General features: G+C 42.4%; 2 protein-coding genes and 1 long non-coding RNA gene across 5 annotated transcripts; 1 reads left to right on the top strand and 2 right to left on the bottom strand.

Moving 5' to 3' along the window:
* Positions 1 to 32: 32 nt before the first annotated feature.
* LOC117148889 lies at positions 33 to 1,335 on the bottom strand. 2 transcript variants are annotated; one of them, XM_033316598.1, is made up of 3 exons: positions 1,158 to 1,335; positions 1,014 to 1,093; positions 33 to 627 (listed from the first exon to the last, which is right to left on the bottom strand). In XM_033316598.1, exons 1-3 carry the CDS (start codon positions 1,222 to 1,224, stop codon positions 352 to 354), a joined length of 423 nt encoding a protein of 140 aa, XP_033172489.1. In that variant the 5' UTR covers positions 1,225 to 1,335; the 3' UTR covers positions 33 to 351. The 2 variants fall into 2 exon arrangements, 1 of the variants encoding a protein (XP_033172489.1); XR_004459944.1 differs by having other exon boundaries at positions 33 to 644; positions 1,014 to 1,335.
* A 2,812-nt stretch (positions 1,336 to 4,147) lies between these two features.
* Positions 4,148 to 13,464, top strand: LOC117150788 (sodium/hydrogen exchanger 9B2). 2 transcript variants are annotated; one of them, XM_033317846.1, is made up of 6 exons: positions 4,148 to 4,382; positions 10,025 to 10,345; positions 10,554 to 10,662; positions 11,528 to 11,782; positions 11,844 to 12,016; positions 12,071 to 13,464. In XM_033317846.1, the coding sequence occupies exons 2-6, from the start codon at positions 10,037 to 10,039 to the stop codon at positions 13,349 to 13,351; spliced, it is 2,127 nt and encodes a 708-aa protein (XP_033173737.1). In that variant the 5' UTR covers positions 4,148 to 4,382; positions 10,025 to 10,036; the 3' UTR covers positions 13,352 to 13,464. The 2 variants fall into 2 exon arrangements, with proteins under 2 accessions (XP_033173737.1, XP_033173728.1); XM_033317837.1 differs by lacking the exon at positions 4,148 to 4,382 and adding an exon at positions 9,868 to 9,959.
* LOC117150799 lies at positions 5,190 to 5,673 on the bottom strand. The gene is made up of 3 exons (XR_004460791.1): positions 5,625 to 5,673; positions 5,464 to 5,546; positions 5,190 to 5,363 (listed from the first exon to the last, which is right to left on the bottom strand). It is a non-coding gene; the product is annotated as an uncharacterized LOC117150799 (long non-coding RNA).
* Positions 13,465 to 13,489: the final 25 nt, after the last annotated feature.

Here is a 13,489-nt window from a genome sequence, read left to right as displayed (position 1 = left end):
CATCTGAAGCAACAACAACTGGCGCTCTCCAATTTGTCTGATGCTGCTTCTTCTACCTTCAACTATGGCACACACAGTTCAATTTCAAGTTGAAAACTTTTTTCGGGTGAATCTCTCCCACTAACATGCACGCACACACACCCAAAACACTGACTTTGAGCAGCTTTTTGTGAGAGTCGCTCTTCGTGTGTGTATGTGTGATTTTGTTTTCCCATCTCGTTACTCCTTTGTTGTTTCTGTTGTTGTTACCGTCCTGCCGTCGTGAGAAGACGACTCTCGCTCGCTCTTCCCACAAAATTTTCGCATTTCGTTTTTGGCGCAAGCCCAGTTTATTGTTGCCATTCGCTATTATTATTGTTGTTGGCCATTGTTGTTGCCGTGCTGGTATTTTTTGGTCCTTGTTGCGCTCAGCAAGTGAGAAAAGCCACAGGAAGAGCCGAGCAGCAGCATCGTCATCCTCATCCTCGTCGGCATCCACATCCACATCCACGTCGGCATCAGCATCGGCATCAGCAGCATCCGCACGAGTCCGTCATCGCGGTCGCCGTTCGGTTTCCTCCTTTCCGCTTCGTTCTCTTTGCCACAGGAGCGGCAAAGGAGGAGTACAGGATCACGAAATATGTTTGCCTTATTTGCGAACAAAACTTTAATATTTGAAATATATAAAGTTTTTTAATAATATTAAAAACATTTTAAACGCACTTTATTGCTTAAGTAAGTTAAAGCAAATGTTTAGAAGTAGCTAATAAGATATGATGGAAATATATTAAATATTTAACGTTGTTTTGTACAACATTTTAACAAATTAATCGTTATCTTTAAGTGCTGTTTTCATATTCGACTTAACCTCCATTAAAATATACGTATACGTAACTGCGTATACGTAATTCCAGAAAAATAACGTATACGCAGTTACGTACACGTAATTTTACCAATCTGCTTAGCATAAAAGAGGCAACAATTTGTTAACATAATCCTTATAGTTAGAAACTCAAAACTTAGTGTGGCATTACCATAGCTTCTACTCCAGATGAACCGCTCCTGTTCCAGCGCTCTGTGCCACTCACTGGCATTGTTTTTTGTGTTGTTGGCTCTGTTCCATATTATGGTAGCATAAACATACATATACATATACATACATATAACCGTGCTCGTACCTTGCCTTCCGTACATAAAGACATTTTTTTGCGTACTTTCCCGGCTGACTGGCGTTTTGTTCTGCATTGCTGTTGTTGCAATTGTCGTCGTAGGAGGTACGAGTCCTCGAAACACTTTGGAGCACCCCTTTTTGTTGATGTTGGCACTGGCAGGTGACGGTGTTGTTGTTGTTATAAACGGAATTTCTATTTGAAAGGGGTATATCAGATAAGCTGGCAAGTAGGTAGCAAGCATACAATGTCAGAGGTCTTTGTCTAGATTAGCATTAAAAACTTAATATTAAAGATAAGACATTTTTATTACGTAGCTTATAGTTGCAGCTTGCTACGCAAGGAATGCCGTACTTTTTGGCTTAAGTTATTACGGGGTATGCTGCAGTCGGATTGTTATCCGTGAAATTCCTTTGGGCTTTTGTCGCTCCTTAAGGAGGCGGTATCCTCGATTGTACCTGGGTCTGGAGATTCGGCACCGCTCTTCTTGTGGGTCGCCAGTGCTGAGAGCTGAGATGTTTGCCTTGTTTTTCCACGGGCGACTGTCTGAAGTGCAAATTTGCTTTAATTATTCCACGACAACAACGCCAGCATTTGCAACGGGTTGTGACTCAAATTCAGACACTAGCTTGTGGACCCTCCAGCAGCAGCAGCCCACACACATCCTTTGGGGTGGACCTTTTGAAGCAAAAAAAAAATAAAGAAAATAAAAAATGGAATTCTTAAAACCACAATAATGTGGCGATAAATAACGAAAGAGGCAGCTTTAGGTATACGGTGAAAAATGCCTAAAGAATGTTTGTCTTAACAAGAAGATTGGTTAGTATGGGCATGTGCACAAGGCGTATGCGTAATATTTTAAGAACATAACTGATAAAAATCGTTTTCGCACAAAAAATCCACCTAAATGTGATGATTATATAAAAAAAAAGAAATATACATACACTAAAAATTAAAGAAATAAAATAAGTAACTCTGCTTTGTCCCCAGACTTAGGTTCACCCAAATGGCCACATCTCAGTGGCTGGCGGTGACAACGACAACAAAACTTACTCAGGCAGCGCTTCCCCCCGCGCGCAGGACTTACCGTCGCCCACAGACAGGACCTTCGGCGACACTGAGTGACACCTTGTGAGCGGATCACCGCAGTTTCTCGCAGTGCACGACCCAGACATGACACTAGCCGGGCTTCCATCCAACCAGCCAGCCAACCAATCGAGCTGGCTCCTCTTGGGTGGCTTCGTCGCATTTGATGCTTGACATTGTTGGCAGTCGATATTGGTTGTAATTAGCTTTAATTGAAATTGCTACACTCCCGTCCAGCCAACACGGATATGTATGTATGTGTGTGTGGCACCGTGATTTGGGTTTTAATGGGGGAAATGGGAAAATGTTTGTAATTTTGGCAAAGTTAATTTATGGAGACTCCGCACGAATCCCTGACCCAGCCGCATTTTCATCAGCCACCTCGATGTCATGACGCATTTTACATTGGCCGTTTGCCACTCAAATAATTAGAGAAGTTTCATGCGAAAAGTTCATACATTTCTGCAATTTTGCGGATTGTTTGAATTGAATTCGATGCGGCCATTTGCCGAATTGGTATGAGTGCGAAAAACAATATGCAGATAGACAGAAAGTAGGTAAATCTATTGCCGGAAATTAGATAAACAAATTTACAATAAATATTAAATGGCAGCAGTGAAATCAATTATTATTGCTATGCCGGCATACCTTTATGCGGGCAATGTCAGAAATATCAAATTAATCTCTGGCTGAAAATAGCAATAATCATTTTAACCAAAATATCAATTGTAAGCACTATTTGCACGATTTCATTATAACATTGTTTTGCCCAAACCGCATATCATGTACTTATATTGCACTAATCAAAGTTAGTTTACCCAGGTGAATCGCAGTGGAAATCTTTGAGTACGGTTTATGGCGCAGATATCAAAAGGAATACTATTCAGTGTCTGCGAGGGAACACGTTTATCAGTTTTGAGTGTATCGCGATTTGTCAGTTCAAATTAGGCAAGTTAAATAAACGAAAATCATCCATTTGGATTTTATGCAAATGGTAAATAAACAAAGTGGCATCTTTATCCGTGTTTGTTTACTCCAAATGATTAATCTAATATAATATTTGGGCAAGTATTTAGATATTTAGAGGCTATTTGTATTATTGATACGCATGGCGAGCACTGAAAAGTCAAGTCAATTAGACCGCCAATTAACTAATTGACTTTTCTACCGCCATGCATTCAAATCCCCTCTAAAGTTCATCAAACGATGGGCAAACACAACGTCGCGACCATATCAATGTGTATTGATTATCGTGGCCATAAAGCCATCAAACGCTTTCGGTTTTCGATTGATTGAGCTTCTCAAGACTGCCTAATTAAAGAAAAACCATTCGTTATCTCGGGTCATCAATCATATTTTTTATTGCATACTTTTTCGTGTCACATATAGGGCCATATAAACAATGTATTTTCACATCGCCAAGTGCCAGTTATGACATTGCATTCGCCAATGGTAAATTCTCAACTGAATTTATGGCCTGGGAAGCGTTGAGGAAATTATTTTGTTGACCATTTTATGGATCGTACAACTCGAGAGGGCCTTCAGTTCGAGCTCGCGATATAACAGTGCAGTAGCTATATAGTTGGCTAACACCATTGGCTGCCGATCGCCTTGATTTACGCCTCTTCTTCTACCAAAAGAGCGGGCTTTGGGCCACCTTTATTTTCAGGTGGGTGGATCACACCAGAAGATAAGACTTACAACCACATAACTTCGGGCAATTCTTCGCGAATCGGAGAGTGAGTAGGTGAGTGAGTGAGTGAGTGAGTGCGTGAATGAATGGGTGAGCAAGAGAGCGGTTTCAATTCGATTCGCTTCAATTCTTCCGATCGCGTTTACAGACGTGAGTGTGTGTGTGTGCCTATAAAACGCTGGCAGGAATTTGCAGCGACTTAGTCGTGCTTTTGGCCAGGTTGCGGATCGACTACGCCTCAGTTTTCGCCTCCGTGGATCGCGTTCTGTGAATATGAAAGTAAAAGTCAACGCAGAACGACTAACTGAGTTTTAATTAGTCGAGAATTGGCGCTATTCCGAGAAAAGTGCAGAAGATTAAAACACGAAGACAACGAAAAGTGACAAAAGTGCCTTCAGATTTGAGACATCAACGAAAGTTGTCTAATTTCCTCCTGGCCGCCGTGTGAATACAAAGTAGGTTTTGCCACTCATTCGCATCTTTCGAGTTCAGTGGCTGTAATAAAGTAAATACTTAAGATATTTCACATTTCTGGCTGTACGTGTTTTCGAAATGCCAAAGCAGCAGCCAAAACAGTGCAAATGCAAATTACACGCGCTTATGATTAAAACACCCGCTTGCGACTTTGAGCTGTTATTAATTTGGTTCATATATTTCGCTTTATTTACGTTTTGCTGCCCATTTGCATATTGACCGAAATTAATGAAATGTGAATGATTTCTTAATGAACTCGAAATGAATGCATAAGAATATTTTATTGCATGGGGAAAATCAATTTGCAGTGCTACCAATTGTATCATCATTTAAATGCTATTAAGCGAACATCTCAAGCGGGTTAACCCTTTAATGTAAGCTGTGAACGAGTTCCAGAACGCATTAATTCCGTATCAGTATCAATAAAATCAATCACAATGTCAAGGAAATGCGCAGTGCGTATAACGGTTGTGCATTGTATATATTATATTATATATTATATACATTGAAACACAATCAAAGAGAAGGTTTCTGCAGTTGGAAAATCTACGTTTCAATTAATTAGATGTATAATATAATGAGTGTTTTAACTTTGATTCTGTCATAATAAGTCATCACTTTTTTCTAAAGTAGCTAAGGAAGTATACAAAGATATATAGCTGGCTCTACTTTAATTTCCCTAAAGATATAAATTTAGTTTCCGTCTTATGAAGTTGCATAGATCCGAAGTAATATAACAAATATATGAATATGAATTAATATTCAACTTTAATTTTTTTGCTGTGCACTGCAATAGAATAAACAATCATCCAGATCATATCGTGCCGAAAAACACCTTTATGATACCACTAAATATTACCCAAATGTGTAACCTCTATCCGAAAAATCTCGAGTATACCCATCATTTAAGTACATTATTTGTGCGGCTTAGATAAGCAGAGGAAGTTTCAGCCAGAAGAGAACTGTGATGATAAAGGAAATACATGCATAATTAAACGAGAAGAGTGATACACGGGCCAAATCTTATCGAATGCCTCGAAAATTGGGCCAATAAACACTTACCACAATTAGCAGTTGTCAATGGGACTAATGACAAAGGCCAAAGCCAGACGAAATGAGTGTAGAACAGCGTGAAGTGGATCCGACTGTGGATTACAGATATTGATAATGTTTTAATAAACAATTCGCGCAATTGAGGCAGATAAACCCCCAGTGGAAAGCACCTGAGACCCAGTGAAATCCAAACTGGCAAGGTGGGGCGGGGGTTGAATTGAAAGCGAAATCGAAATCGAATCTGAAGCCGATTATATAGAAACAACATTCATGGCTGATTGAGATTCGAATCGAGTGGAGTGGGTCTGTTAATGAAACACTCGTAAGTGGAGTAATCACACACATATTTCGCGATCCGATCGCAATCGTGAAACCAATTTAAAAGGGGCACCCGATCCCGTCTGCGTATTTAGCATTCGGAATGGAATCAATCACAATCCACACTTGGCCACACGGTAGTTGGGGTAGTAGGGCAATATCAAGTCAATTAAGTAGTCCGGCGCATTGATAAGGGTTTAACCGCTACCCCACCGCCCCCTTATCAATACCATACCTAGCCCCTTCGATTTTTATGAGCGACCACCAACTCGAGTGTTTGGTGGATTTTTATTTAGCCTTTCGTCCGATTCGATCTTTATGGCTAAATCTTTTTCGCCATAGCGCCCTTTGCTATCGCCGTCGATTGTCAGATAAGCCGCGAATATATTATATTATATGAATGTTCAACATGCTGCGATCAATCATCGCAAAAGTCTTTTATATTTGCAATAAATTAATGCAAATATACGGCCGTAGATAACTTTGTGAAAGCTCCAACGAAATCCGTCGGCCATAAAAGATTCCAACGATGCCATCTAGCACTTGATAACTTCAATCGAGCGCTATTTAAAGAATATTCCCCAACTTCTTCGAATGTATCTGCAAAAACCATTTAATTGATCAATTGAACGATTGGACTGGAGCTAAGTGAGAGTTGGAGGACGTCTCCTTTGACGTCAATCTGAAGTTGAGCACCCAGGAACATATTCATGGTAATAAACTCTGTTTTATTGGCGCCCAATAAAGAGTGCGACGAATCATTGTGATCATTGGTTTTATCAGAAGAAAACATTTAATAGATATTCTTCAAAATATTCCATGTCATTTCTGGCGATTGCTTAAGTACAAGGAGTAACTTAGCTGAAAATGTGTGTATTTAACCATATTAGCTATTAGTATTTATATACACATAAACTTTGCACCTTGAAGAACATGTTTCCATGAATCCCAGCTAAAAGCAATTAACAGTCCTACAACTGGCTAATCGCAGCCGGAAAGAGCCCAGCGGAGATTAGCCAAGTGTCCAATATCATCATATCTGCCTCGCCATTGGTCACATGTGACTCCGATTGATAAGAATCCGTGGAAACAGCCGACTGTGTATTCCCTCCATTTGAATTTGATTCAAGTGAACTGTTCTCAAAATTTACACGCTCCCCGCACTCAAGTGCTTTGGGGATTAATTGTGTAAGAATGCGCGTACCTTATTATCTCTGCTGATTATCTATTGCTGGGCAGCTCCGTAGACAACGCTCAACTCCGGCAATCGATTAGATTAACACCATGGCTATGGGATAACAGCCGTGCCATTTACAAAAAAAAAAAAAGAAAAGAAAAACCAAAGACGAAGCACTGAAATGCGTTTGTCGTCTGACCAGGTTTGAAAGTGAATCACGTCACAGGTAGCTGCTACTAATACGGATACTACTTCTCCCACCAAGCCCATCCACCCAATCCATTGGTTACCTGCCCAATTTCAAAATCGTTGTAAAATGTAAATGTTTTTGCGCCCCAAACCCCTCCCCATCCCCCAATTTTTGGCTATGACCATTGCGCAATGGGTTTTGAAGCGTGCGAAGGAAAACCTTTTGGGCCAAAAACGGCTTGGCACCGCTCGTGCTAAGTAATCCGGCCACCTGACCAGTTCTCCCAATCCGAATCTCCAGCTGGCCAACACAACCGCTCCGGCCAACTGACCCAAGCTAACTAACTGCTTCGAATTTGCTTATGCCCTGGCCAATCCGATCAGGCAAACATGTCACGTAGAATCGTTCCTCGCCGTTGTGTTCATTCGATGGCAATGCAAAATGCTTTTTTTGGTGTGGGCGCAAATGGGGGTGGGGGCAACCTACGGCAAGGTCAAAGAGCGGCAAAATCGTTGAAAGCCCAGGTTGAATGCAAAAATGACTAACAAGGGTTCAAAGCGAAACTCAAGATATCGCAATCAATTAGCTAAATTATTAAATCAAAGGGCTTGTGTAATTGCAAACCCTTTAATAAAGATGAACTTAAAAACTAAACAGTTAAATAATTCAAAATTTAAATGTATTTGCTTGGTAATCACACGAGTTGTTCACCCTACGGATGACCTGTAATCGGGCCCATAGGATGGCCTATTGATGATGAACACTTACTGTATTATAGCCAGATATATATTTGTTTATATGTCTTAAAAGCCCAACAGATGACACACGAATGCTAATTAAGCCGCTTTGTTCGCCATTTGTTCGCATGATAGCACGTGACGATAATATACCTATGAAATATTGATGATGATGATGAAGATGAAGTGTCGAAAAGTTTGTCAACTCGGGTCTGTTTGATACCAGACACGCGTCAATTAGAGCCCCGAGCCCCCCAAAAAAAAAGAAACTTAGTAAAAACTGAATAATCAAAACCAATGGCTTGGCTTAATATTGAGATCTAAAAGATTGAAAATCGCTGCTGGGGTGACTGTCCCAACTTAAATATTGTCCAAAACAATTTTATCACAGCAAATCACTCCTATCAATAGCAGCACTTTTTGTTGAATCGGCGCTAATTAGAGGTGAAAATTGAAAACACTGAGCGTGGCTGGCCAATTATGCAGTTGTGATTGCAAATAGTCTCTTTCCGTTGCCAACATTTCTGATATCGTCTACCATCTTGCCCCTTTCCGCCCACTTAAGTCTATATTTGGTACTCCAATCAGAGCGTGTGAGTATAGTCAACATGTTGCACATTGTTTAATGATAAAGTTATTGAACTGAATAAGATGTATAAAATCGCATCTCCATTGGTATCTGCCCATCGAATGGCTTCAAAACCAAATTTGCTCGCATTTTGGACAGATCTGTCACCTGCTATTTGCCGCCAGTTTTTGTGTGAGCCATAAATTAGCGAATTGAGTAACGCAAGTTTGGACCAACTTCAGGGGGGAGGGGGGTTGATGTCAGGGAACAACAATTTAAATCAACATTTTGCCAGGCACAAGCAACATGCCTGTGGCTTTGTTTGATTTCAGCATTCAGCTAACGAACCGCATGACTTGATGTCACATTCTGTTCTCCTCGCCGCCGAACCGCAAAAATAGCAAAAACAACGGAAAGCCCCGAAAAACAAATAATCACCAAATGTATAAAATAATCAAATCAGCCTCATTATTTCGAGACGTCTCGGAAAAAAAGAAATTAGGCGGTGTAGGGGGAGGGGGGCACATTAAACAGATATTAAGCCCAGCTCACGTGAATTTGTTTAGATAAACGCGTCATAATTGAATGTCAAACAAATGGCTAAAAAACTTCTTGGTCATCAAAGCGGCAACCGACCTGGTTTTTACATATTCATGGCTGGAGATATGGGAGTATCTATCAACCGCATATCATGTGTATCTTTTTGGGGCAGGTGATATAATTGAAGCTAATTGCCGTTAATTTTTATTGAGGTTTTAAGAAGATTTTACACTATTTATTTAATATTTACGTTAGTCTTTAACGTTTTCACAAGTTCACAAGGGCACTGCGAAAAATAAATAAATCAGATACAAACCAAAATATTTTGTGTTTAATATATATATATAATATATATATATAACAAAAAATCGCGTAATCGATAAAGCAATATATTTTCTCACTATTTATGATGTCTGTTCTCAGAAGGCATACAGTGCGTATACGTAATCTATAAAATTATTTAATTATGTGACATTTAAAAAAAAAAAAGTATTTTTCTCATAACTACTCACAATCGCAATAAAATACCGTTCATTTTTATGGTAGCTTATAAATGAATAAATACATTAAAGAAAGAGCACAATAATTCTCATAATAAATTATATGACAATGTTAAATATTTTATTAGTTAATTTTCAGAGTAGTTTATAAATAAATGAATGAATTGGAAAAATAGGGCATTAATTCCCACAATTACGCTTTATATCACATTACCTGTCATTTTCCTGCGCTTTGATAAATGGCTGTTTGGCTTTTCAATTAGCGCCTCGCCATTTCGCCCAGTGTAGCCACCAGATGCCTGTATGTGTGTGTGTGCCTTATGAGTGTGTGTGTCCACCTGGAGTTGGCGGATTGCCACCGAGTGGTAATGAATTTATTTCATTGCTAAACGTCGAACGAGATAGTTGTAAAAACTCGCGAATCGCTTCGAAATAATTTCATACATTTGATTCGCGACGCCGTCAAATGTTTAGTGTAAGCACAAAGGCTACTAATCGAAGCATTAAATGATTAACTTATTGTTAACTTCGTTTCGGCAGAGCCATAAGAAGATGACGGCCACGGGAGAGCCAGAAGCTCGCGAGGATCCCTCCGTCGGCGGAGCACCAGCGACCATAACCACACCGACGACCATCATTGCTCCGACCCCGATCCCAGTGCCCAGCGACGTGCCCATGCCCAATTCGAATGGCAGTGGCAATGGGGCTGGCAACCACAGGAGCACCATCGTCATCGAGAGCCAGCCCAAGCGGCGGGTCAGCATTATTTCCGATCCCCCCATGATCGGCGGGAATGGTGGTCTCGGCACCGGATACGATAATCCCGCCTATGAGCAAAACCCGAGGCGTAAAATTTCACAGGTGAGTGCTGTTGGCTATATCAATTCATTAACCGCCGGCGATTGCGATCATTCCGCTTGTTGGTTGCATCGTAAAAACGGATTTTCCATGTACTACTGGCCATATAATCGCCTAATGAAATATATATGTATATGGGCACACGCTTGTGAACCAGCGATAACGTATTGTTATTTAACCAAATTAATCGCGATTTGTATTACCATCGCAGACTTCCACACATTCGCACACGGACATTGGACCGGCGCGAAGGAAGAGCATCCTGAAGGATACCGCTCCCCATGACAACGAAAGTGATCGGGTCTCGACTCACAGCTATGGTAAGTGATGTTGTCCAGGATCGCAGGATCCTTGTCCAGAAAACCAGTTTGTCAGCGAGAGGATTGGTTTAATCTAATACAAAATTAGTTACTGTGTGGTTATTAGCTATACATCTGCGGGTTACTATGTGGTTATTAGCTATATATCTGCGGAATGCTTTGATATTTCAAAAATATTTCTTATATAGTCTGCGACGTATATTGTCTACACCTCACTTCTCACGTGTGCTGAGCATTTTTGCTACTAACACGTTTCAAAAACTCAATCATAGGCGTCTCAATGAAGCTTAAAATTCTTCTGCAAACGTGCTAAACTGTGATTTAGACATGTGTATTATATATATTATAAATACACCACATAAATAAATAGTCAACAAAGTATTTCCGACCATTAGCGCCAATTATATATAATAGCACTTATTTTAACACACGTAGAGTACATGATATGTATTTTTTTCCAAATTTGATAGGAAGTTTCCTATCACTTCGGCGCCTCATTTTCACGGTCCCATTGAAATTTCAACCTGAATTAACCAGTTGAAAAAAAAAAAATGCAAATATATCAAGTTGAAGCGGTTGTTTGATCGGCGGCTACCGCTCCGATGTCTACCTCATTTTCCAGTCAACATTATCAATTAGCGAGCCGGGGGAAGTGGGCTCTGCCAAATCAAAATATTGTTGCGTAGGTCTTGCCTTTGACGCATTCCCCTTTCGATATAATAATGCCCATAGTTATCACCTAATTAGAGATCCCTCCTGACTGCGAAGATAATATACATTCTGAGGTCTTGCAAACTCAGTACTAGGTTCTGGCGCACCCAGACGAATGGCTTGCATCACTCATTGGAACCTTCTTCTCTCGCAGAAAACTATCGACAGAATGCGCTGGACGTGCTTAATGCGAAGTACAATGGCCACCAGATGGGTCAAAACGGAGGCGGCAGCAGCAATGGCGGTGCCAACTACGTCGAGGAGTCCTGGATGTACAACTTCTGCCTCAAGTGCCGCGGCGAGGAGCCATCCGCGTCCTGGGAGCCGCCCTTCTGGCAGAAGATATTCCCCTACCCGCTGTGTCCCACATTTAGGACGGTATCGCGCCTAATTTCTATTATTCTGATTGGTAAGTTAACTATTGTATTTAAATATATTTATAATTGTTTTAACTATTTCCTTAATAATAGGTGTCCTTATCTGGGTCACCGCCTTTGTGATCATCGGCGACTCGGCTGCCCCTGGCGGGCAGCTCTTTGGCCTGGTCGTTCTCACTGTGGCCGCCAATTTCGGTGGCTATCTGATATCGCTGACCACCTTGCCACGTCTCATTGGCATGCTCCTGGTGGGCATACTCTTCCAGGTGAGCTCCACATATTTTTATTTCTTATCCTCCCTTAACAATCATTGTTTACAGAATGTAGGCTGGGCCGACATTGATGGTGACTTCTCCAAGGTGACGGCTCATCTGCGCAAATTCGCGCTTACCATAATCCTGACTCGAGCTGGACTCGAAATGGAGCCGGAGGCCTTCAAGAAGGTGTACAAGACGATCCTGAAGCTGGGCATCATACCGTGGTGCGTGGAGGCGGTGGTGATGGCCGTGATGTCGCATTTCCTGCTGGATCTGCCCTGGATTTGGTCCTTCCTGCTGGGCTCCATCATTGCCGCAGTGTCACCGGCCGTGGTGGTGCCCTGCCTGTTCCGTCTGCGGACCAAGGGCTATGGCGTGGCCAAGGGTATTCCCACACTGGTGGTGGCCGTGGCCGGAGTGGACGATGCCCTGTCGGTGGCCATATTCGGCATCATCAGCACTGTGATGTTCTCCGACAAGGGACTCGCCTACCAGATCGCTCAGGCACCGGTTTGCATCTTGGGCGGTCTGGGCTTTGGAGTCGTATGGGGCTCGCTGGCCCGCATCTTCCCGGAGAAGGGGGACGCGTATGTGGTGCCATTGCGGACGCTGCTGCTCTTCACCGGCGGACTGATGGCCATTTATGGCAGCGAGGAACTGGGATTCGAGGGAGCCGGTCCCCTGGCTGTGGTCTTTTCGGCCTTCGTTTCGAATCTGTTCTGGTGCAAGGATGGCTGGGATGTGGAGGACAACCCGGTCTCCACCGCCTTCGAGATTTTCTGGATGATCTTCGAGCCAATTCTGTTCGGGCTGACCGGTGCCACCATTAAGATTCGCGAGCTGGACTCACACACGGTGTCTATCGGAGCGGCATGCATTTTCACGGGCGCCATTTTGCGGATTTTTACCACGGCGGGTATTGCGTTCGGAGATCGCCTCAACACCAAGGAGAAGTTCTTTGTGGGACTGTCGTGGATGGCCAAGGCAACGGTGCAGGCGGCCCTTGGTCCGGTGGCCCTAAAGCATCTCGGAGACGACGCCACCGAGGACGAACGCAACTGGGCGAACATTGTGCAGACGATCTGCGTGTTCAGCATCGTTCTGACCGCTCCGCTGGGAGCAATAATGATCTCGGTGACGGGCACGAAGCTGCTGACCAAGACCAAGCAGCCCCAGGACCTCAGTGGCTGGCGACGCAGTCACCGGCCATCCATTCGCGATATCAGCATCATCGACGAGGAGGAGGAGCGCGAGGATCCCGAGATACCCGAGGACAAGGAGACGCACGACAACACGCTCAACAACGCCCACATCCCCAGCATTTCCTACACATACAACACATAGTCCCGCTTCCAATTCGCTTCACTTGTTGTGTCAAGGATAATGTTGATTGTTTTCTTATTGTACACTTAGATTAAGCGGATTCTGCATTCCGAATAAATGAGTAAGTTAATGAACTGCGATTCTTTAACTAAGTTATAC

This window comes from Drosophila mauritiana, chromosome 2L, assembly GCF_004382145.1.
Source record: "Drosophila mauritiana strain mau12 chromosome 2L, ASM438214v1, whole genome shotgun sequence".
Lineage (NCBI taxonomy): Eukaryota > Metazoa > Arthropoda > Insecta > Diptera > Drosophilidae > Drosophila > Drosophila mauritiana.
Note: the sequence above shows the minus strand (reverse complement) of the source record. Positions and strands in the feature narration are given on the sequence as shown.

Bases quoted from the DNA above. Each gene is read 5' to 3' on its own strand.
- LOC117148889 (XM_033316598.1), bottom strand. From the start codon at position 1,224: ATGCAGAACAAAACGCCAGTCAGCCGGGAAAGTACGCAAAAAAATGTC. The intron at 1,094-1,157 runs GTACGAGCACGG...AATATGGAACAG, and splicing joins CTTTATGTACGGAAGGCAAG to AGCCAACAACACAAAAAACA. The intron at 628-1,013 runs GTAATGCCACAC...TTCGCAAATAAG, and splicing joins CATCTGGAGTAGAAGCTATG to GCAAACATATTTCGTGATCC.
- LOC117150788 (XM_033317837.1), top strand. The intron at 10,663-11,527 runs GTAAGTGATGTT...CTTCTCTCGCAG, and splicing joins GGTCTCGACTCACAGCTATG to AAAACTATCGACAGAATGCG. The intron at 11,783-11,843 runs GTAAGTTAACTA...CCTTAATAATAG, and splicing joins AATTTCTATTATTCTGATTG to GTGTCCTTATCTGGGTCACC.